Source organism: Truncatella angustata (assembly GCF_020726525.1).
Source record: "Truncatella angustata strain MPI-SDFR-AT-0073 chromosome Unknown BKA67scaffold_6, whole genome shotgun sequence".
Classification (NCBI taxonomy): Eukaryota; Fungi; Ascomycota; class Sordariomycetes; order Amphisphaeriales; family Sporocadaceae; genus Truncatella; species Truncatella angustata.
Window position 1 is genome coordinate 1,065,700 of NW_025763386.1, and position 20,754 is coordinate 1,086,453.

Consider the following 20,754-nt stretch of genomic DNA (forward strand, 5'->3'; position numbering starts at 1 on the left):
GTTAGGGCGCTGCGGCTGCACTGGTCTGAAATATGAAATCTTATTTGCAAAAAGGGTGGGCCTGACTGGAAGATCAAAGACAAGATGTTGGGTGAATGAGGCGGCAGTAACGAACAGTCGTGCGGTTGCAGTATGGAGACAATGACGAAAGATGCCTGCTTGCAGTTCGTGGTTGCTGTACGATCGGTCTGTTCGCGATTGAGCTCGATGGAAATCAAGCAGCGAGAATGAATCAACTTAATGCGATTGCGAGTGGCTCAAAGCTGTTGGTTCCAGTTTGATGAATCGACTGTTCAGAGAAGCTTCGTTTGTGGGCCCAAGTGAGTATGTAGTGACACTTGAGGCAGGCTCAATTCGCTGTCGAGTATGCAAGTAAGCGCGAATGTCGCTGTTGGCTGTTGGCTGAAGATCGGGGACGTTCCTCCGCTTTCGAACAGTAGTCGCTTTGAATTGAGATATGGAAGTGTGGTGACCAGTTGTGCTACTCGTCTTCTTTTGCGTACCTATGCCGCTTCTAATAACAAAGAGCCCACAGCGAACCGAAAGAGGTTGGGGGGATTGTTGCGAATAACGCGAATCTACTTGTCACAAAGACACCCAAATTAGCTTCTTGTCGTCCGCGGATGAACAATCAATGGAAGAAAGTCAAGCAGTGACCACATGCACCAGATTGCTAGTACCAACCAAGGTGATGATGCTGATAGATGAGCAGCGCAATGGCTATTCACGTCCGAACAAGGTACTACCGCGCGCAAAGTGAAGGGAGCTTCGAGATAATATAACAAAACCAATGGCTGTAGCAGACACGCCAGCGCCATGCAATGCAGGTTCGGCAAGCGTTTGCTTGAGGGGGGGGCTTTTCAGGAACCTCCAACCAACGTTCTCCAACAATGGAGACGGCAATTCCTCCACACACCCCGAAGGAACACTGATGGTGCGATTGGGCGCCGAACCCATTGGCGCTTCTTCCGATCTGCAGCTAAACTCGATCGTGTCGTGTAGCTCCCTCCTTGTTATCTGTCAAAAACCCACTGCGAAGCCGCTATTAAACATGGTGTCGTCCTGCCCGCGGGCCCAGAGCCAGAGCCCGAGCCAGGTACCAGAGCCAGGTCCATGCTAGTTGGGCATCTTGCGGGAGGGCATACACGAGACAGTCGCAAACTTGAGACAAACCAAAAACTCTGAGGAAAACCGACCTACCGGAAATTCAGTGGAAGAATGGATTCGACTTCGTTTTGAGCATGCGGTCGATGTGAAATCGTGTGGAGAATAGATTCGGTTGGGGGTATGGAGTATTGTAGTGCAGCAGACGATATGCACGTTTCGGTGCCGCTCAAGTAAGTTGGTTGGCTGGTGGTGTCGAACAAGAGCTCAGCCTCGGTCTTGCGTGACGGCTGAATGGGACGGGCGATACCGATCAGCAGTGTGAAAAGATTGAAAAAGAAGTACGAGTCAAGAAAACGTCGAACGGACGGTCGAGTCTTGCTATACGCGCCTTTTTAGGTGCTGGCAATTATGAGAACGAAGGAAGAACATAACCCACTGTTGGGCTAGATTTGCGAGGGAGAGAAAAAAAAAATTTATTAATCGCGACACTCCAGAAGAGTGTATGTATGGCTGGCCATTCGAATTGCAATGCCTGCCAGTATCGCAATACAAAAAGGAGAGCAGCCCCAACCTGGTATAGTCCCTTGCCATTCATACGGAGATGGGAACAGGAATAAAGTCCCGATGGCCCACGACCGACAAGGGTCTTACGCAGGTACGGCATTGTGAGACCAACGACAATTCCTTCTTAAATTCGGCATATCTGGCGCCACCAACTCTGTAATTCAAGCACGACTCTCGAGCCCGTTTACAGCCTGTCTTTCCTTACGCAAGAGCATCATTCACGCAATTCCAGCCATCACTTTGAACCTGCTGCCGTCTTCTGAGATAAGGTCCAAGACAGCATCTCAGGCCACAGACTTGTACGAACGTGCGTGCAGCCGATCATCTCTCCGCATGGAGCTAGGAGCTACTAATTAGTTCGATGCCCACGTGCAATAAACGGTTTGATGGAGAGCCGAATTGATGGCCCGGGAGACGGTCAAGAGATGGTCTCTGAGGACTCGTCTAGAAGGTCTTTCGGGTAGCAAGAGGGCTTTGTCAAGATTTAGGTTTTATTTTCATTTTTTTTGCATTTTACAACGGTTCTTTTCTGAAGCCGAGTTAATGGCATGTTGCGCCTCATCGGGCACCATATGCACTATGCCTTGTACCTGCAGGGAGTCTTCTCTCCTTAAATTGCAGTCATCCTGGGCATCCACCAGGACCCTGGATAGCCGCATCACGTAACGAGCCAATCACCGACGCGCCGCCGGCTCTCTCCTGTCGGATAAGCTGGCAGGCTGGGCTCAGGCTGCAAACTGGAGTGCCCATGGAACATTTTGCCTCATCGTATGGTGCAGTATCGACGCTACACCAGCGTTTATTGTTAGTGTCACAAGGAGATTCACACGTCTCTTTTGGCTGCGTGCCCCGGCGGCTACGCCCACGTTGCCCTCCTGTGCATGCACGGGTATCACTTTTCGCGGAAGACGAGAAACACAATGGTCCAGAACTATTCGTTGCGTCTCCCCAGATTCCGAATTGGAGAGCGATCTGCAAGGTGATCGCCTTGGCATTTAAAGACAATTCCCGTAGACCCTGCATTTCGACTTGACGCGAAACATATAGATGAAGTGCTATTTAAAGGCGTGTGGAAACACCGCCCGCGACAAGGAGGATCCATGAAGGGGGAACCAGAGTCTTTTCATGTGTCGTGTTTCACATTTCTATTTCTTGGTCATGCTAATTCGCCAAGCTTCAACGCTTGTGGATTTCCGTGCCGACGTCCTGATTGCTGTGGACTGTCAAATGATTAGGTATTTCAATTGCAAGTGGGGATATCTACAGTATAGGCCACATGGTGATCTCTATCCTCTATACACAAATCTTACTCTAACAGGACCAATCCGTGCACATGCATCTACTATGTAATGTACAGATCTCACCCCTCAAAGATCTCATGCTGTAACTCGACGCCGAAATCCTTGGCCATTTCCCTCATGCGAGCCTCAACCTCATCCTCCATTCCTCCTCCAAGGCCAAGCCACTGTCTGACCTTGAAACCGTAGAACGCGACGTCTGATGCCACAAGAACGGTCTTGAACAACATATGTCGCCACATGTTCGCAAATCTTTGCGCCCACGGCAGGTTCGGATCCTCAAATAAAGACCGACTCGCCCAGTTGCCCATCATCTTGATACGGTTTACTGGTGAGCCCATGAATTGATTGTTGCCTTGCACGATGCGCATGTTGCGGCCAATAAAGATGAGCTCCTTCGGCCACTTATCCTCGTCCGCCAGCATTTCGCGAAGTCCCTGCTTCATGCGTTGCTGCACCTCGAAGTGACGTTCGGCCGGTGTCTTGCCCTCCATTTCTCGTAGGATTTCATTCTTGGCGCTTCCGTCTCCGCCGTCGTAGGGACGCATCAAAGTCGCGGAGGCGAAGATATCTGGAGCTTTGATGCCCCAATCTTCTGAGATCTCACCAATCGTATCATTGTCGAACGTCATCAACGACTTCCAGAAACGGGCGTACTGGTTCTTAAACTTTGGCGACATGTATACGTAGAGACCATGGTCGATCAACACAACTTCCGACCTGCCCGATGGTAATCGCCGAATAAAGATATTGCCAGGGTGAGGATCACAGTGCACAACACCCCATTTGAAAATCTGAGCAGAGAAGAGGTCGACGATAGTGGTCATAATCTCCTTGGTAGACAAACCTAGACCTCCTTTGCCGTTGCGTCCTCTCCAGAATTCACGGTTGGGCTTGAGTTCGTTCGTTTCCGGGTTATCTCGAATCTTTCTCCTAATCTCTTCCATGTCCGGCGAGCTGAGCTGGGCACCGTGTACGCCCTCTGAGCCTCGACCGTAGCCGCCTCTCCAGCTATTCGTCATCGCGGTTTTGTCCCACAACCGCACGCCCTCGATCCATTCAGTGACCAAGATACGTTTCGTCGTGAACTCTGGATAAACTTGTGGAATGTATACTCTTCCTTTCAGGCTAGGTTCGGTGCTGATCAGTTTCCGCATTGTCTCTGAGTTCTGCGCCTCGGACTGGAAGTCCGTTTCGAGCAATAACCGTTCCGAGATGAACGGAACTATCGAGTATAATGGTATATCAAACCAGTATGTGTATACCTTCATGACGACTTTAAATGCCCACAGATCCCAGCCAACTTGTTTCTCAATCTCAGGCTTCTGGATCTTGATGGCCACCTCCCTGCCATCCGGCAGCCTGGCCCAATGTACCTGCGCCACGCTCGCGCTGGCTCTTGCCTTTCTCTCTAAAATGCCCTTTCCCTCTTCACCGGTGAAACTGACGCCGAACACCTCTTCTGTGCTCTTCCCGCCGAAGTCCTGCCTTATCACCTTCTCGACGTCTTTCCAGGCGTGCGACGGCGCATCGTCGAACATGCGCGCGAACATCTTCTGGAACTCCGGCGGCAGCACGGCGCTCTGCATGGCGATCGCCTGACCAATCTTGAGATATAGACCGCCGTTCTCGCGCAGCAGCTCAAACAGCCGCTCGGCGCTCCGCCGGTGCAGGTCGCCGACGGTGCCCCCCAGGAGCGGCTCGGGCCGGAAGTTGAGCTTGTAGTCCATGGCGACGTAGAGACCGTTGCCGAACGTGCGGAGCGACCGCGTGATGCCGGAGGCGAACAGCTGCCTGTCGAAGAGATATAAGGTCCCGCCGACGGTGGTCGCGATCACGAGCCGCCGCAGCCATTTGCGGCTGCGCTTGAACTCGCGAGCGGCCGTTGGCCTGCCGAGGGACTCGGGAGACGGCGGCCGCATGGGTTGGAACTGCGACGTGGTTTGAACATGGCGGCGGCTAGCAGGAGGGAGACGTTGAGTTCGTGGGAAAGCGGGAGCTCGTTGCAGAATAGTGTCACGAGACACCGTCCGCCGTGATGCTGCTGCTACGACAGCAGAATGCGATAGCTGGCTCGTGTTGCAGAGACCTGCTATGCGTGGACGAAACATAACTGCCGCTGGTGAGAAACATGCACTCGTCGCGGAGAAGAGGGAGGAAACACGAAAGCTTCCAAGCCTCCAGATTTTTTTTTACAACGAAAACAAAGCGTAAGAATGTCCATAATCGGAAAATTGATTTCAATGACGCAGTGGTACGGCGAGGTAAGCTAAGCAATCGTCCTCATCCCCGGGGCCCACGCGGGTTTTGATTTGACCCGAGTTTGGTGGGTCAAATCTCTGATATCTCCGAAGCGAACGGGATATTCTCGTCAAAGCCCCTGATTTTGCTAACTTCTTTTGATGAAGCCCTTGATGTCTCCCAAGGACTAAAATCTCGCGCCATTGCCTTCCCATGTGCTGCTAATCAATGGACGAGATTCCAAATGCTCTGTATCTATACAAGATATTAGTCTGCGGGTTCAGCTCCGGTTCTTGAGCCTAATCGTGCGATGCTTTGCACAATATCGCATTATTCAGTTTCGGAGAGGAGGAACGCTTCGCCAAGTTGATGTTACTTCCCCGGTAACGCGGTCGTAAAACGCTATGGAGGTATGCAGGAGACACGAAGCTAGCATCATACGAACGGTTGCACACTCTGTTTGTAGCTTTCCTTCGAGGTAGTCCACAAGAGTTCTAAGATGAATTTCAGCACCAGCTACTTGCAAGCAGACGAAACTCCAGCACCGAGTCAAGTGTGGCCTCTCTGGTGATTCTGTTGACGACGGTGAGTTTGGCTGTAGATGGACGGAGTGCCCTCAGCCCTGAGTTTGGAAGTGTTTTAGTATCACTACTGTGTGCTAAGCAGAATTTATGGTGTCCCGGTGTGAGGGGAGCAGGCTGGGATGAGAAGTCTTTGATGTGTACATGTAAAAATATGTGAGGCTCCATGTGTTGAGGTTGTGTAAGTGAGCGGAGAAAGACAGTCACGCTTATATTTTTTCATGATAAGTAGTAATTCAAAGTGTGATAATCAGTTGCTAAGACAAAGGGCAACAGGCATTCCACCCGGTCAGTAATATACGCCAGCGTGACACCGACAATGCAGATATAATCTATTGCGCCCATATTAGCAAATTAACACCTACCGGGTATAATGGTATTGCTCCAACTATACATGAACTTGTAAAGCTACATGTTTCTGAACACAACACCCAGACTATCTGTGCTTTTCGACTTAAGTTATCTCCTACTGGTACAAAACCACACAATGCTGTGCAATATGGTCCAAACCAGAGAACAGGCAGGGCGATGAGTTGTCATGTTCGATAATATGGTGGAATGAGATATTTCTGTTTCATCAAACTTATGAGACGAGGCTGACGAGCTCTGTCTCCAGCTAGGTACCAAGGCTTCCCCATACATGTCCCAGAAGCTTCGTCATCCTGGTCGTATGATCTTCGATTAGCCCCAGTTCGAGTTCGCGCGACCATGTAGATCATTCTTTGCTATATTTGGTAGCGAGAAGTTCGAGACAAACTGCTACGATCCCTCCTTCTTAATTTTGCTTGTGTAACTAGACTATAGTGTGCGTTCATCTTACTTCTGATACTGAGGGGCAGAGTCTATGCCACGGATTTTTCTTCGAAAGAGCCGGGTTATGATAGCGCAGATGCCATCAGGCCTCTCTTATGCTTTTAATTGAGATTCATGTTGCAGATACAGGCGGCAAAAGGGGCCAATCGTCTTCTCATTCTTTGTGGGTTCGGTCTCGGTTTCAGATTCGTGGCCGCTTAGAACCACCAATTAATAGCAAATTGCTTGCAGACGCCGTTTTTACCAATATTGAAAGCAGAACCATTTGACTGAATGTCGACATAGGAGACAATGAAGTGACTGAGTTGCATATCCCGTTGGTGTATCTTGGGTATCGTGGGAATATTACTGAGCATTATTGGTGATAGATATTCTTCTGTATCACTGGTGGTTACTTACAGTAGGTGGAGTCGGTCGAAATGTATCCCTTCTCGTATGTGCAACTCGCAATGCTGACTATCAGAGAACAGGTCCCGGCATATGTGTTGGGAAGGAAATCAATAACAATGAGAAAGTCGTTGCCGCTCTGTAGATGACGTGTTGTTCCGCATAGGTGAAGAGTCTGTGCACATGAGTGGAAAATTACCCACAATCCACAATTTCGAGACGTTCGGCTGCTGGAGCGAACCGTTTCGATAGACATCTCTTGGTTAGATGTTTCATGAGTTCAATGTTGGATGAAATAGTGATGGCGCAAGAACAATATGCGCAACACTCAGTCTCCATGTAATACGCATGGCGTTGCTTTGTCAACCTATCGGCACTTGACGAAGATTTTGACAGTGAAGCTGGTCTGGCTGAAGGCCACGAGGTATGCTAGGCATTTCAAGTTGCCCAGTGGGGAAGTTAAGCATTGGAGATGGTCCACTCTTGAGTCTCAATCTAAAACGCAATCGGACCTTGGTTTCTTGAGATGAAAGTTGGAAGGCCAGAACGACTACACAACCTTATGACTCTGAGATCTTCGCAATACGTTGTTTATAAAGCTTCGCTTAGCAGTATTCTTCCAGTCAGATGCATGTCGAGTTCGCTTTTCTCGTTGGGTTACACTGGCGTTGAATCCTTTGACAGCCCGGAGTCCACATTTGGGAGACATTCTTGAAAGGCGAGAACTAAGCGGATTCATATGTTGCAATATTGACGAAGCACAGAACCGGTAACAAAAGCCGGAGAACAGGCATGATCATTGGCGGGTTTTGTAGACCCTCCTCCAACAACCATACTAGATTGAGATACATTCCGGTTCCTATCTCTGCACACAGTATGAGACCTGCTTTCCGAAGATTGTGGCGTAAGCATCGATGTGGTTCTTCAAAGGTGTTGTTCGAGGTTCACTTGTGATGCTCATGAGTAATATACAGATTGTTACATGACCGTTGAAGCGCTTTGCACACTGCAAGTTTGACTTCACAGTCGATCATTAGAACGAAGCACCATACCCCGCTCTGGGTATAGTGTTCGGTAAGGTGATGACTACATGACCATACGACATTGTCCGAATAGACGCAGCTCGCCTGGCCGCATGATTCGTTATCGTACAGAATATCGCCAGGTACCTCTTTAGAGTTCTACCCAGCGTGCGGGGGGAAGCAAAAAAGCCACTACCCGCTGCGAGGAGTTCCGGACACCGAGAGTCATGAAATCGATTCTTAACGGTTTAGTCATAGCAAGATGAAGTACGCCCAAGTCTTTTTCCATGAAATTTATATTTTTATATTTTTATGTTAAAAACTACTCTTCTGCATGGAATACGTATTCAATACGCCTGTGGATACAGGATTCCGGTTCTGATTCGGGGGCATAAGTACTCCGTATGTGCCCGGCTACCTGGAGGTGACAAAGTTGGCTGGGGGGTGACCGCTGTACATAGTATGTATGACTTGAGACTTCCAATCAACAGCACTCGTTACGATAATACTTAAAAACCAGTTTCTCTGTGTCCGCATGCACGACATGCAGGATCCATGGGGGGAGGTGGTGAGTTTCTAGAATAGCCAATCTTATTCAAGAATAGGGTGACAGCCTTGAAAACATGACTCCCAATCTCACATTAGTTAGTAGAGGTAGAACATAGTAGAGGATGTAAAATTTAAATAATTCGGGGTCGGTTTGACATGACTGGGACCATTTCAAAGTTGACAAGAAGACCGCAGCGTCCCGCCACTGTGTACGGAGTGAGTGGTATAAGTAGTGCTTGAGACTGTCGCGGCGTACTGTATGCGCGTAGATGCAACCAAAGGACCTAATGCAATATAAGCTAATATCGCTTATGACAAGAGATGGTGATAAATTCTCCTCAATCTCAAGGAATCCAAAACCAAAATCCAAATCTAAATTCTAATCCAAATCCCCTATCAGTGGGTCCGCTTCTTGCTTTCTTGCTTGCCTCCTTCCTCCAGCTGCTTTGTACAGCGACTGCTCAGTGGGACCCATTAGTGCGAAACCCATTGTCAGGGGCCCAGTAGTAACCTAGAAAGGCGCCACGAATTTCAAGTTCGAGTCCCCATTGAAAGTACCAAGCTAGCACCCACCTGGGTCCTGGGCTACGGGAGCCACAAAGCGGACTGGGGTTTGCGGACGCGGACGGGCCAGACCCAAAACCAAAACGTTAGAAGATATGATGCATTCTCGCATTGCTCCAGCTGCCGCCAAGGTACGGAGCTACTTATCAAGTTAGTAGGTACTATTTCCTGCAAGTATGTGCTACGGTTAGACTAGGGACCCACCCCAACGCAGGCGCAGTCGCAGTCACTAACTCACTGATCGATCGTCCTTTCATTGTTCCCTCGTCTTCACAAACGTTTTCCCACACCATTGGCAGCCAACCCATCCCTTTTGGTGTGCACTCAACCTGATTCAACTCGACTCGTGGAAGCGTTGAACCTGACAAGATCTGGCACAGCCACCGGCCAGTCGTAACCCACACGCCACTTTGCAGCTATACCATCGATCGATTGATTTCGCATCGCGCACTTTCGCTCGTTATTGTCACTATTCGATTCCTCTTCAATCAACAGTAGTCCCTGACGCAGGTTGAAGTGTTGGGCTGGCATTCCAAGGCAAAAGTAGGCGAAAAACGACCGCCTGGACGTGCAGGATCACTTCATTTCAATCAGTCACCAGGTCGAACAATTAAATCCCATTGACGAACTACTATAACTCGGTCAGACGGAAGGTACATCTGTGAAGTGATTCGAGAACGACTTCGGACCAGGTACCAAAACCCAGCATTTCTATGTCACCGCCGTTGAGCGTTGAATATATCCGCCCTCGTCAGTGTCTCAAACTCTACCTTTAGGACAACACTACCTCAGGGGGGGACACCAGTTCGGATCTAGCTGTGCTGTCCTGTCTGTACAGCGACGCGACTCTAAGGAGTCGGCGCGCATTCGTCAATCGCCAATATGTTGCGCCCTGCTACGCCTCTGGCGATATTGCTGTTCGCAGCTTTCGCCATGCTTCTCATCTCGGTTTTGTCGACGCCCATCATCAAAGCTATACCGCTAGGCTCATTCGAGGGTGTAAACTTTGGTGTCTTCGGCTTTTGCAAGGGAAGCACATGCAGTCCCTTCGAGATAGGCTACGACACATGTAAGTTGCTTCGCTTTTTGCTGGTCCATATGCATGTCTCTATCCATGCCCACATCCGATAGCTGACGCCTGCTGCAGCGTCACTCTTTACTGCTACGCAGTCCGCTACCTTTGATCTGCCGACTTCAGCGCGAACAACCCTTTCGGCCATCTTGATCATACATCCGGTAGCATGTCTGTTCACCCTCATTATGCTGGGCATGTCCGTCGCTGCTCATTTCCATGGCCCCTCTCATTCATCTCGCTACCTGCTCGTCCTTTTCATCGTCGGCATTATCACCTTCTTACTGTGTCTTGTTTGTTTCTTAGTTGATGTTCTACTTTTCGTTCCTCACATGGCTTGGGGTTCCTACATTGTATGCGCCTCTACAGTCCTTGTGGCGATGAGTGGACTTGTTTCGTGCGCTATGCGCCGTACTGTTGTTAGCAGAAAAGCAAGGAAGAAGCGTATTGCTGAGAATGCCGAAATGAGTGGTGAAAACTACTACAACAGGGAAGCTCAGCGCGATGTCACAGCTCCTGGCGCATCAGTCATGTCGCCCACCGTGCCTGTCCTCAGCGGTGCGAACGGGCCAGCTGAAAACAAGCTCCCGACCTTTGCGACCTATGAGCAGAAGAAGGACGATCGCAGCAGCGACGAACGTATACCACTTACTGCCACCACTCCTTCGCAAAGATCTCCGAATGCTGTTTTTGCCTCCACAGAAGGAACTTACGTCAACGCAAGCGACTCCAGTCCGTCTCTGGCCAGGGACCAATACGGAAATCCCGTACAGGCTCCTCAGGATGCATACGGCGCCAGGCGAGGACCTCCTTCTGAGCGATCAATGAACTCTCGAGGCAGAGGAGGACCACCTCCAGCAGGGTACCGTGGCCGTGGAGGCTATGGCAGAGGAGGTTACGGTCCTAGCTACAACGGCCCATCTGGCTCGAGGGGCGGATATGGCCCTCCAGGCCGAGGTGGTTACGGCCCACCGAATGGCAGAGGTGGGTATGGTCCGCCAAGAGCAGGATACGGCCCGAACGGCGCACGTGGCGGTCGTGCTCCGCCTTCTAATTACGGTAACGGATACGGTCGACCTGCGCCGGATGTGTACGGCAACTACGGAGCTGCTAGAGACGCATCACCTGGTCGTGCACCTCCGCCGTACGGCACGAACCCATCGATGCCGAGTGTCTCAACTGGAACTGTGGGCAGCAGTGGCTATGAAGCATACAACCCGGACCGAGCGAGTGTGAGCGATCTGCCACGAGCGGAGTCTCCCCCACCATTGCCCGGTACAGAGAATGCAGCTTTAGCACCACCTGTTGGCCAGGCAGTAGAAATGGATGCTTCTACTGGCAGCCCGGCTCATCCACCCCAAAATTTCGGTCAATTTCCGAACCAGCTCAGAGACAGTGATGCCGATGTGGCCGGCATGCTTGCGCTACAACAAGCCAGAACCAATGGCCCAAGGCGTACCGACACATACATGAGCGAGGGTAGCAAGTACAGCCAAGAGGAGTGAGTTTTCTGCCAACAAGATTATATAATTAGAATAATGCTAACATGAATCTTAGAGGTGCATATGTACCACCACGTCAAGCGTGGGCTCAAGGACCGGGTCGAAACTCACCGAGGATGCCTTCACCACTACATGTTCAGCCACGCAATGCTGACGGACCTTCCGGCACGGCTCCTTCACAGCCAGTCACTGCAGCTAGTGATTACTATGAAGATGTTGACCCACGGTTCGCAGAACCTTCGGTACCAAGAACACTGCAACCTGGCCCTGGCCCGGATCCAGCTACCTTTGAAGATCCCCATTATGCAGGAGCTAGAAGCCCTGCTATTTCGGAGAGATCGACTTTCACATCGGTGTCACAGCGGGGTGTGAATCCACGGTGGAACCCACCTCCCGGCCCGCCGGGCGCTTTCGGTGCACAAATTCCTCGCAGGCCGGTAAATCGGAATGAAGTGAACGTTCTTTATAGCAACCCGGACTTTCAAATGCCGAGTAGTCGAGGAAATAATGTGCCCGGAAGAGGACGCATGGACGGGGCTTACCCAGGCTTATAAATTTCGACTCAGCATTTCGCAATTCACTATCGCCGCAGCAAACCTATTTACCGCGACGACCTAATTGATGTATATTTGATATAGACGGAAGCAGGATACGGCAAAGCTTATCCTGTTCCAATGGTAGCCCTGATACGAGCAAACATCTTGGAGAGTCATTTTCACTCGAAACATGAAATCTGTTTCTTTACCAACTTTCAATTTTCTACGATAAGCAACCATTTGGTTTTCACTTCGGATACCCCAGTCCCACGACTTCCTCAACCCTTGGCATATCGTGCCATTCACCTTTTTTCTTTGCTTTTTTCTTCAAATACGACAACACCAGGAACAGCATACTCCCTTTTCTCACGATTCAACGTACTTCTCACATGGTGATTATCACTTCCGAAAGCTCACTTACGAGCTTGTTCAGCCTATCCTCACATGAGCGTGGGATAAAGGTTTTGAAAATATAAGGCATCTTTCTCGGACGTAATGGATGTAAACTTCTTGATGGTGCCCCAAAAGATATCGTGAGGGCGCTCGGATGGATTTTGTGGATCATGGGTGAAGCACAGGCCGGTCTAGTGGTGTACATAGAAACGGACTGATTGGCACAGACGTGAAGCATCGTTGATAGCTTGCTTCAGTTGGCTAGCGGATACTAGACCGTAAGCCATAAAAGCTCAAATCGAGTCCATATGAATACAGTGACGTTAACAACAAATTCCAAATCTGCAATCTTGTCCTCTTTAATAAACACTTCGTGCATGAAATGTCCCCAAATACGATATGTATATTGGTGGTCGTGAAGCTATCCGGATATAAAAATGTTCACTAGTGAGCCTATGAGCATGTGAAAGCGGGAGAGCGATGCACTCAGTCATCGGGCATGTACTTCTTCGTTTTCGTCTGTAACGAGCTGCAGCTAAATGCCAGGAGAAAGGGAGATGAATTTGTCATCGGTAGCCATTGTGTTTTTGTGCAATGGGAAAGTAAGAAAACCTTCTTCGGACTGCTCAAAGCTACAATCTCTTTCACTTTCCAATATTTGAGACCTCAGTCTAGTGTCGACATGGTTAGGGATGTCGATAGTCTCGTAGACTAGGCGAACAAAGAACCCTCCATACCACATGACAAAACGCAATAATTCGAAGAGAATATGCTTAGATAGCGATCCCTCAGATTTACGAATCCGCTTTCAATTCAGAGAAATATTTTTGCTTCTAAACCGGGAGATATCATGGTCGATGCTTTTATCAAGCTTCTGCACTAAAGAGCTTCTTGCGAAAGCCCACTTCCAGTTCAGACTGTGCAGAATGGCCTATACGGTAAACTGGTTTTCTTCGCAGTGCTTATCCCCTAGTTTTCTCCTTAGCCTTTTCTTCTGATAATTTTCTCTCTTCAAAACTTATCATGTATTCTCTCCAAGTATCCGACCCATGCACAACTCATGCACCGCATATTATCTGGCGGCAAGCTCAACCATCTCTGAGTTTTGGTACCTTTGCCCGCATATACTTCCTTGAAAACATTGCTCCGGTAGTCATCGAGGTGAGAAATGTAATGCAAGAAAGTGTATGGATGATCATTCTGTTGTTTGCTCTGCTAGCTCTGAGTGGCAACAACCCAAGACAAGTTTTGCTACAAGCTTGTTATCCACCATATCCTTTAACCTAGTCTAAAGGAGACAATTATAGTTGGAAGGAATTTAATCTCGTCGACCTCGGCGAGGATAACAAATACCAGATCTTTGCTAGGCAACATGGTTCCGTGATTAGAGAAATACACAAATACGGTGCCCCCGGGCTTTGCTTTTTTTTTTTGCCACACGCTTCATGTAAGATATTATGTTCTCGTATATGTGCTGTGAGTTCAGACTCTTATAAATAATATTTCCATGTATGAATTTAGGGATCAAGCGGTTGAAGTGAGAGTGATGAGATACAAGCTATTCAATGAGAGGACACTTTGGAGAAATGAAGCCATGAGTTTGATATCGTGCAAGCAGCCCTCTAGATGCCTAGACTATGAGAAGTAGTCTACTCCAATCAGAATCGCCTAGGACTTCGACATGGCCGTGAAGGGTACAGAACCCCGTGAATAGCCCCTGGTAGGTCAGGACAATGTATGATGCCTCCCTGAGTTAGAGACTTCCATGTCCCAGTGCTGCATACGTATAGATGGAAAAGATTTACGGTGTTTTTGTTCTATAAGAGAGAGAACCGACCCACCCCGCGCCTGCGAGTATATGAATAGATCGTCTTAGTATAACCGTCCATGATTAATATCTCAAAACACACAAAGCAGATCTTTCGCTGCTGCGGGAAGCTCTTGTTTACTTCGCAAAATACTTGTGCCAAGACAACGCACCATCACTAGCAAGGATGAAAACGGGAGTGAGGGCGGACGATGCCACAATCAAGCTATTTGGAAAATTTGTTCTTTTGTTCTGAGAAGAGAAGGGAGCAAGCTAATTCCGCTGCCGGGAGTCAGGCACCTCGAAGTAGAGAAATCCAAGCCTCGCGGGGTTTCCACTTCGGCCGACAGATTGGGTCTCCCAGTAAGCATGATTATAAATAAGATTAACAATCTAACAAAGCAATAGGCATAACAAGAATGTTATTGCCAAAGAAAGAAGATAAGGAAAGGGGTAACCCGAACTCTTCCTCCATAATAACGAAAGATAGAAAAAAGAAAAAAGAAAGAAAAGATTAAAAAAAGCCGACCCCAGAAAGCCCACATATCCCTCAGTGCCCACAAAGCCCTCAATGTACATCCCTGCGTTATCGTTTACGGTCTGAAATGCTGACAGGTCAAGCGGTTCGTAGTTACCATAACAAACTCCATGTACAGACTGGCAATACTCTGATTAGACCACGTAACCGCTCAGGTGGTCCAGTGCGCTGGTCATTGGGAGAAATTCTGCTAAATTAAAATAGAAAAACCTACCCCTCTATCAGGTATGCTACCACCTGAACTTCTATGGGGATTTGTCCCCCCAAAGTCTTTATTACAGAGCTGCTGGGCAGGAGGCTCATCTTTATCTCTATTTGCAATGCATTCTGCTGGGCATTACGAGAGTGTTTCGGCTCAAGACACGCTTAATCACATCATAACGTTTTATCCCACAACCATCAAGACTCTACAGTTCTGCCGAGCTAAAGAAAACGAAGCGTTCAAAAATCCAGAATGTGATGCGATCTCAAAAGTACTCGTCGTTACGATGCCTAGAGCTTCCAACCACTATGGTGTCCTCGATACAGAGGAAGAGGTCTGAGCTACCAAGGAATCTTTGATGGATACCACTGAGATTGAGATACTACGATCACCCACTTCACAAAAGGTCTTACGAAGCTTCTCCACTTGTTCTATGGTACTTTTTGCCTGTTAGAAGAAAACAAGCGCATTCGAACCTTCGGAAAGCTCGCTCCTTCTTGGTAAAGCCAACCTTAACTGCATCATTGTAGGTGATAGACAACCTGCGAACCTCGTGGTATAATACTGGCGTACATATCGGCTTGTTCAACCGCGCGGACGGATAGAATACCACTTTTACGTGATAAAATCCACCCCAGCTAGTGCCTTTCAAGAAACGGGTTTCCTCACCTACTTGCAACTTTGTGGTCCGTGGAAGACAAGATCGCCTTGGAAATCGCTATAGGATTTTAGAGGAATACCTCGATACATCATCAGTGACATACGAAATGCATAGCACAACCACTCGTTACAGGGCAGATAGCAGCAACTGTGATAGAATTCTAGATTGGGCTCCCTAGGAAAGTCCGTATCATCCCAATCAAGCTTAAACTAGGAAACTGGGAAACACATCTGGCGGCTTGCCCTTCGTCAGAATTGAGAGCAGGCTAATGAGTGACACTGCCGCGATACCAATGACTGTCATGTGATGAGCTGATTAGGATAAGATGTTACGAATGAACACTGTTAGCAGCAGAAAAACCACAGACAGCACTGCCATGACGGCTCGTGTTGCCCTCCTCAAGATGGAAACTGAAGAAACATAAACGTTCGTGTCTCTAAACATGTTGTGATAAGATGGCTTGTATAGCGGCCAGTACTCGATGTACAGCTCTTAACCTTATTCATTGCAGATAGAATATCGTCGGTAAATAATCTTCGAGTTTCTCACCTCTGGAAATCCCTGCCAGGTCTTGATGCAAAACCCCTCAACCAAGCCCTCAAGCTGCTTCATAGCGTCTTCATTATCATCTTCTTCCTCTCTATCGACCGGTCTTAATTATAAGGCCAGTGCTAGTCTACCTGCAAAATCAGATGGAGGGTGCAGAAATACCATATCCATCCAATGTATGGATCGATATGTCGCAGAATAGTTTTTCTCTAGGGATTCGAGTCATAGTTCAAATGGAGCTTGATCGGCTCATCATATGCCATTGAGAAAGACTACTAAGACTTATAATAAAGAGAGTAAAATTGACTTGAGAAAAGGACGTATTGAAAAATTGCAGTTAATCCGAGCTTCTAATAGATACCCGCATCGCGGTCCAGCAGCCTTACTTTCGGGACTGGACCAGCATACTAATGATTCCATACTATCTGCCAGAGTACGCTACACTCAACTACAAACGAAAATAACTGTTAAATCGTGCTTGTGAGGTATCACCAATACGCATCCAAGGAAAAGTATCACTTTCTTTAGATATGATGTCGTGTCTATGGACTTATGCGTGCGACCCACATATTCCGTACTAAGCACTATACCCCAGCCCACTGTCAGCCCCCTGCGCCAAGCTTTTACTAAACGATACGCTTTTATCTTCTCGTCTGAGTATCAAACTCCTAAGTGAACAGTTTGGTGGCTATTAAAGCTGGTAGGCGATTTGAAGGGCCACTTAGGAGTTCAGGGAGTTGCTGGGATGTACGGAACCCACAGAGCACAAAATACCTGAGAAGAACATGTTACCTGGCAATTGGGGGGGTTTGCACTTGGGGGGACCAAAGGGAAGGATGGCGCTAATCATGCGAATGCGAATGCGACGCCGCCCCGACAAGCTGGACATGTCGAAGACACGGCCAGACTTTCATCCCGGGTTAGTCGTTCGCTTTCGCTCGCGCAAATGAGGATGTAGGGAAGACAGGAAGCGCGCATTCGTATCTGCATCTGCATTTTTGTCAAAACGGCCAGTTGCTCAGGCGGCTTGACCCAAAAGCAAAAGGTGACGGAACAGACTATTCGACCGAACAAGTTTATAATATAGTCTACTTTCCCGCCTTACCAAGTAGTGGGAGGGAGCCACCTCGAAATATACAAGACATTTATAACAAACCGACAAGAACAAGTCCTCGTCTGAGTAAAACTATTCTCCGGAAACACCATCCACACGACCCAGAAACTTTCTCACCATGTGTTCCCGCAAAAACCGCTCCGCACGTGTAGCACCTACAGCCGGGACCACTTGCTCGCCAAAAGCCCAGCGGACCAAGCTCGAGGAGGCATCATCCTATCGACAGCCACAGCGTCGCGGCTGCCGCCGGGTTGACCAAGATCACGGCGGTATCATCCGCATGATCGTCAGCGAGGCCCTACAGAGAGGCGAGGCGAGGCAAGCGGAGCTCGCGGCACGCAACGCGGCGGCGGCTTACGAGCTCGGGTACCAGAACGCCATGATGGAACAACACGAGAAGAGGAAGGAGGGAGAAGATAGCGAGGAGTGGGAGGTATACGAGAGGGCGTCCGTCGATAGCGACGGACTGGGAGAGGTGGGCTCGGACGATGCTCCGCCGCCAAGCTATGAGATGGTCCAACGAGAAGAGAAAGGGCTGTAGGTTGAAGACATGTCCTGGTCGTTTGTGCCTGGAGTGCAGCAGTGCGCGTGAGAATGAAGCTAGAACACATGGTAGTACGCTTGGCTGATGCATCGGTGGGCTGGAATTGTAGCAATAATGACCATTTGTTTTCATCTTACTTACGAATATCAAGACAAGTTTATACTGGCACTTGCTATGTCGCGGATGAGTGCATTGCATCATTCAGCGATTTGGTTTGCTCTTTCCAGAATGCCTTCACCATGTACTCGCAAGCTCAAGGCTGAACAAGGCTGGGTTGGTTCATGTCCCGTCTATTTTCGTGCGTGAAATCTGAAATTATACATGCTCCTTCCTGCCACGCGTAGAAAGCCTAGGGAGCACTGCTCGTTCGATCGGTTGCCATTGACTCATTTCACAAAAACCTGAATTCAACTTCGTTTGGCATCACAATCATTTTTTTATGATCCTATCAAGCATCGGCTATTTTCCATGCCTTGCCATGCTCGTAAGAGGACTTCAGTCCTGACCAGACCACATGAACCCCATGCAATGATGTAAAGACAACCGGGACCCAGAGAAACACGCACAAACACCGTTTGACCCTTCTTGGCTTAGATAGTTGTCTCGTAGGCGATAGGAAGGACTGTCTCGGGCTTGTTGTCCTTGAAAGACACGGTGTGTGCCTCACGGGGGAGGGTGGCGAGTCTCTTAACTTGGACGACGGTACCGTCGGCCTTGGCCTGCTTCTTCAGCTCGGCGTTTCTCTTGACACGCTTGATGAAGTCCTCTCGCGATCGGGACAGGGAGACGTGCTCGACGCGGAGGTTGATGCGCTTCTCGATGTATCGGTGCTTGACCTTCTTGTAGATGATGACACCAACGGCGGACTTGGTGACGTTGTAGATGACACCGGTCTTTCCGTGGTAGACCTTGTGAGGCATACCCTTCTGGACAGCACCATTGGCCTTGATGTCCACGATGTCACCGACCCTGCAGAACTGTTAGTTTTCCAACGGGTTCCTTCGCATCTTGCTTGCTCGGCCGGCCTTGGGATCTCGCGGCGCAACGTACTTGTACTGGCGGAGGTAGGTGGACAGGGCAATGGAACCCTTCTTCCTGAAGTCCCTGGAGAAGGCGTACTACAAAGCTGTGTTAGCTTCTGCAATTTCAACATGTCCATCTGCGTCGGGTCGCAAATTCGAAATCTGGATGATCCCGACGGGACCCAAAAGGGCGTTCACATACTCTCGTACCAGCGCGGAGACCTGCAGCGTGACCCATCTTGACGGTGTTGTGGTGTCGTTAGTAAGAAGGGTGAGAAGTTGGGCGGTTTGTCGTTGGTCGGATTCAAGATTGTGATTTTTCTCGATTCCCTCACCAAGAGTGGAATTTCGCTAGGACCCGGAAATTGTGTGGGAGACACTTGAAAACTGGTCTGTGCACCGTCCCGACCGGTGCCCAGTCGCAGCTCGCAGCTGCCCTCTCCCTCTCCAATTGAGGGAGGGGCCCCTTCCTGCGGCTGCCTCAGGCTCACAACCTTTTACCCTAAAGACCCGCTTTTCTGCAACTTTCGCAACCCACCAATTCTGCTCTAGCGAGCCCAGCAACTACGGTACGAGCTTGACGGATTTTCGTGATCTTTTTTTCTCCCTCCCTCTTCTCGATCGGATATCCCTCTGCAACCACCCAACAACCGAGCAAGATCAGTAGTTGAGTCGCAACAATGGCTCCTCTCTCTTACTCCAAGACCGCCAAGGTCCCTCGTCGTCCTTTCGAGGCCGCCCGACTGTCAGTATTCACCGGCCAATGAGCACGAGCTTGCCCTCTGCTTAAGTCGTTTGAAACCAAAAAAACTGACATACGACATATTGTAGTGACTCCGAGTTGAAGCTCGTTGGCGAGTACGGTCTCCGCAACAAGCGTGAGGTCTGGCGTGTCCAGCTCACCCTGTCCAAGATTCGTCGTGCTGCCCGGTATGTGCCCTGCTTGACGGCCCGAGCAAGTCCAATCTGCAGACACTAATTTCCCCACGCCATACAGTCAGCTCCTTACCCTCGATGAGAAGGACCCCAAGCGTCTCTTCGAAGGAAATGCCCTCATCCGTCGTCTCGTACGTGTCGGTGTCCTCGACGAGTCCCGCATGAAGCTCGATTACGTCCTGGCCCTCAAGGTCGAGGATTTCTTGGAGCGCCGCCTCCAGACTTGCGTCTACAAGCTCGGTCTCGCCAAGTCCATCCACCACGCCCGTGTCCTCATCCGCCAGCGCCACATACGCGTCGGCAAGCAGATCGTCAACGTCCCCTCTTTCATCGTCCGTCTCGACTCCCAGAAGCACATTGACTTCGCCCTGACCTCGCCCTTCGGTGGCGGCCGCCCCGGTCGTGTCCGAAGAAAGAAGGCCAAGTCCGCCGAGAAGGGTGGCGACGAGGAGGAGGAGGAGGAGGAGTAAATCCTCCCCTCGAATGTATGAAGCCATGATCATGTTGTGGACCATGATAGGAATCCACTGGTTGAGGGATCTGATACTACTTTATGGGCATATGGAGTCAAAAGCCTTTCATAGCTCACGGCGTTAGGCCAGGGATCAGGGAATTGCATGAAAATGATTTGCACCACCAACCATTTACCTTCAACATGATCATCTCCGGTTTCAATCCTCCTGTCTTGCCGTGAAAACTACTATACTGCCTGTGTCGTCACATGACTGTGATTCGCGTATCCCCTCTCACGA

General features: G+C 49.4%; 6 protein-coding genes across 6 annotated transcripts; 2 read left to right on the plus strand and 4 right to left on the minus strand.

The window, feature by feature from the left end:
* Positions 1-93: 93 nt before the first annotated feature.
* On the minus strand, positions 94-891 carry BKA67DRAFT_337866 (uncharacterized protein). The gene is made up of 2 exons (XM_046096271.1): positions 665-891; positions 94-578 (listed from the first exon to the last, which is right to left on the minus strand). The coding sequence occupies exons 1-2, from the start codon at positions 816-818 to the stop codon at positions 238-240; spliced, it is 495 nt and encodes a 164-aa protein (XP_045956057.1). The 5' UTR covers positions 819-891; the 3' UTR covers positions 94-237.
* A 1,975-nt stretch (positions 892-2,866) lies between these two features.
* On the minus strand, positions 2,867-5,231 carry BKA67DRAFT_571882 (ABC1 family-domain-containing protein). The gene has a single exon (XM_046103254.1). It carries the CDS (start codon positions 5,078-5,080, stop codon positions 3,032-3,034), a length of 2,049 nt encoding a protein of 682 aa, XP_045956058.1. The 5' UTR covers positions 5,081-5,231; the 3' UTR covers positions 2,867-3,031.
* A 1,447-nt stretch (positions 5,232-6,678) lies between these two features.
* On the minus strand, positions 6,679-7,402 carry BKA67DRAFT_337930 (uncharacterized protein). Its single transcript, XM_046096273.1, has 2 exons — positions 7,004-7,402; positions 6,679-6,952 (listed from the first exon to the last, which is right to left on the minus strand). Exons 1-2 carry the CDS (start codon positions 7,245-7,247, stop codon positions 6,786-6,788), a joined length of 411 nt encoding a protein of 136 aa, XP_045956059.1. The 5' UTR covers positions 7,248-7,402; the 3' UTR covers positions 6,679-6,785.
* A 2,867-nt stretch (positions 7,403-10,269) lies between these two features.
* On the plus strand, positions 10,270-12,438 carry BKA67DRAFT_337964 (uncharacterized protein). Its single transcript, XM_046096274.1, has 2 exons — positions 10,270-11,699; positions 11,756-12,438. Exons 1-2 carry the CDS (start codon positions 10,387-10,389, stop codon positions 12,252-12,254), a joined length of 1,812 nt encoding a protein of 603 aa, XP_045956060.1. The 5' UTR covers positions 10,270-10,386; the 3' UTR covers positions 12,255-12,438.
* Positions 12,439-18,634: 6,196 nt separating this feature from the next.
* BKA67DRAFT_521411 (60S ribosomal protein L21) lies at positions 18,635-19,304 on the minus strand (the record flags this gene model as incomplete). Its single annotated transcript, XM_046098274.1, has 3 exons — positions 18,635-19,013; positions 19,095-19,162; positions 19,269-19,304. 3 exons carry the CDS (start codon positions 19,302-19,304, stop codon positions 18,635-18,637), a joined length of 483 nt encoding a protein of 160 aa, XP_045956061.1.
* A 310-nt stretch (positions 19,305-19,614) lies between these two features.
* On the plus strand, positions 19,615-20,677 carry BKA67DRAFT_571896 (uncharacterized protein). The gene is made up of 3 exons (XM_046103255.1): positions 19,615-19,811; positions 19,898-19,996; positions 20,064-20,677. The coding sequence occupies exons 1-3, from the start codon at positions 19,747-19,749 to the stop codon at positions 20,470-20,472; spliced, it is 573 nt and encodes a 190-aa protein (XP_045956062.1). The 5' UTR covers positions 19,615-19,746; the 3' UTR covers positions 20,473-20,677.
* Positions 20,678-20,754: the final 77 nt, after the last annotated feature.

What these genes read in the sequence shown, in the direction of transcription:
- BKA67DRAFT_337866 (XM_046096271.1), bottom strand. Translation starts at nt 818, where the DNA reads ATGGCGCTGGCGTGTCTGCTACAGCCATTGGTTTTGTTATATTATCTC. An exon ending in GTTGGTACTAGCAATCTGGT is followed by an intron (nt 579 to 664) that starts GCATGTGGTCAC and finishes TGTGACAAGTAG; the next exon opens with ATTCGCGTTATTCGCAACAA.
- BKA67DRAFT_571882 (XM_046103254.1), bottom strand. Translation starts at nt 5,080, where the DNA reads ATGTTTCGTCCACGCATAGCAGGTCTCTGCAACACGAGCCAGCTATCG.
- BKA67DRAFT_337930 (XM_046096273.1), bottom strand. Translation starts at nt 7,247, where the DNA reads ATGTCTATCGAAACGGTTCGCTCCAGCAGCCGAACGTCTCGAAATTGT. An exon ending in TTCGACCGACTCCACCTACT is followed by an intron (nt 6,953 to 7,003) that starts GTAAGTAACCAC and finishes AATAATGCTCAG; the next exon opens with TAATATTCCCACGATACCCA.
- BKA67DRAFT_337964 (XM_046096274.1), top strand. Translation starts at nt 10,387, where the DNA reads ATGCTGGGCATGTCCGTCGCTGCTCATTTCCATGGCCCCTCTCATTCA. An exon ending in AGCAAGTACAGCCAAGAGGA is followed by an intron (nt 11,700 to 11,755) that starts GTGAGTTTTCTG and finishes CATGAATCTTAG; the next exon opens with AGGTGCATATGTACCACCAC.
- BKA67DRAFT_571896 (XM_046103255.1), top strand. Translation starts at nt 19,747, where the DNA reads ATGGCTCCTCTCTCTTACTCCAAGACCGCCAAGGTCCCTCGTCGTCCT. An exon ending in CCTTTCGAGGCCGCCCGACT is followed by an intron (nt 19,812 to 19,897) that starts GTCAGTATTCAC and finishes GACATATTGTAG; the next exon opens with TGACTCCGAGTTGAAGCTCG. An exon ending in AAGATTCGTCGTGCTGCCCG is followed by an intron (nt 19,997 to 20,063) that starts GTATGTGCCCTG and finishes CACGCCATACAG; the next exon opens with TCAGCTCCTTACCCTCGATG.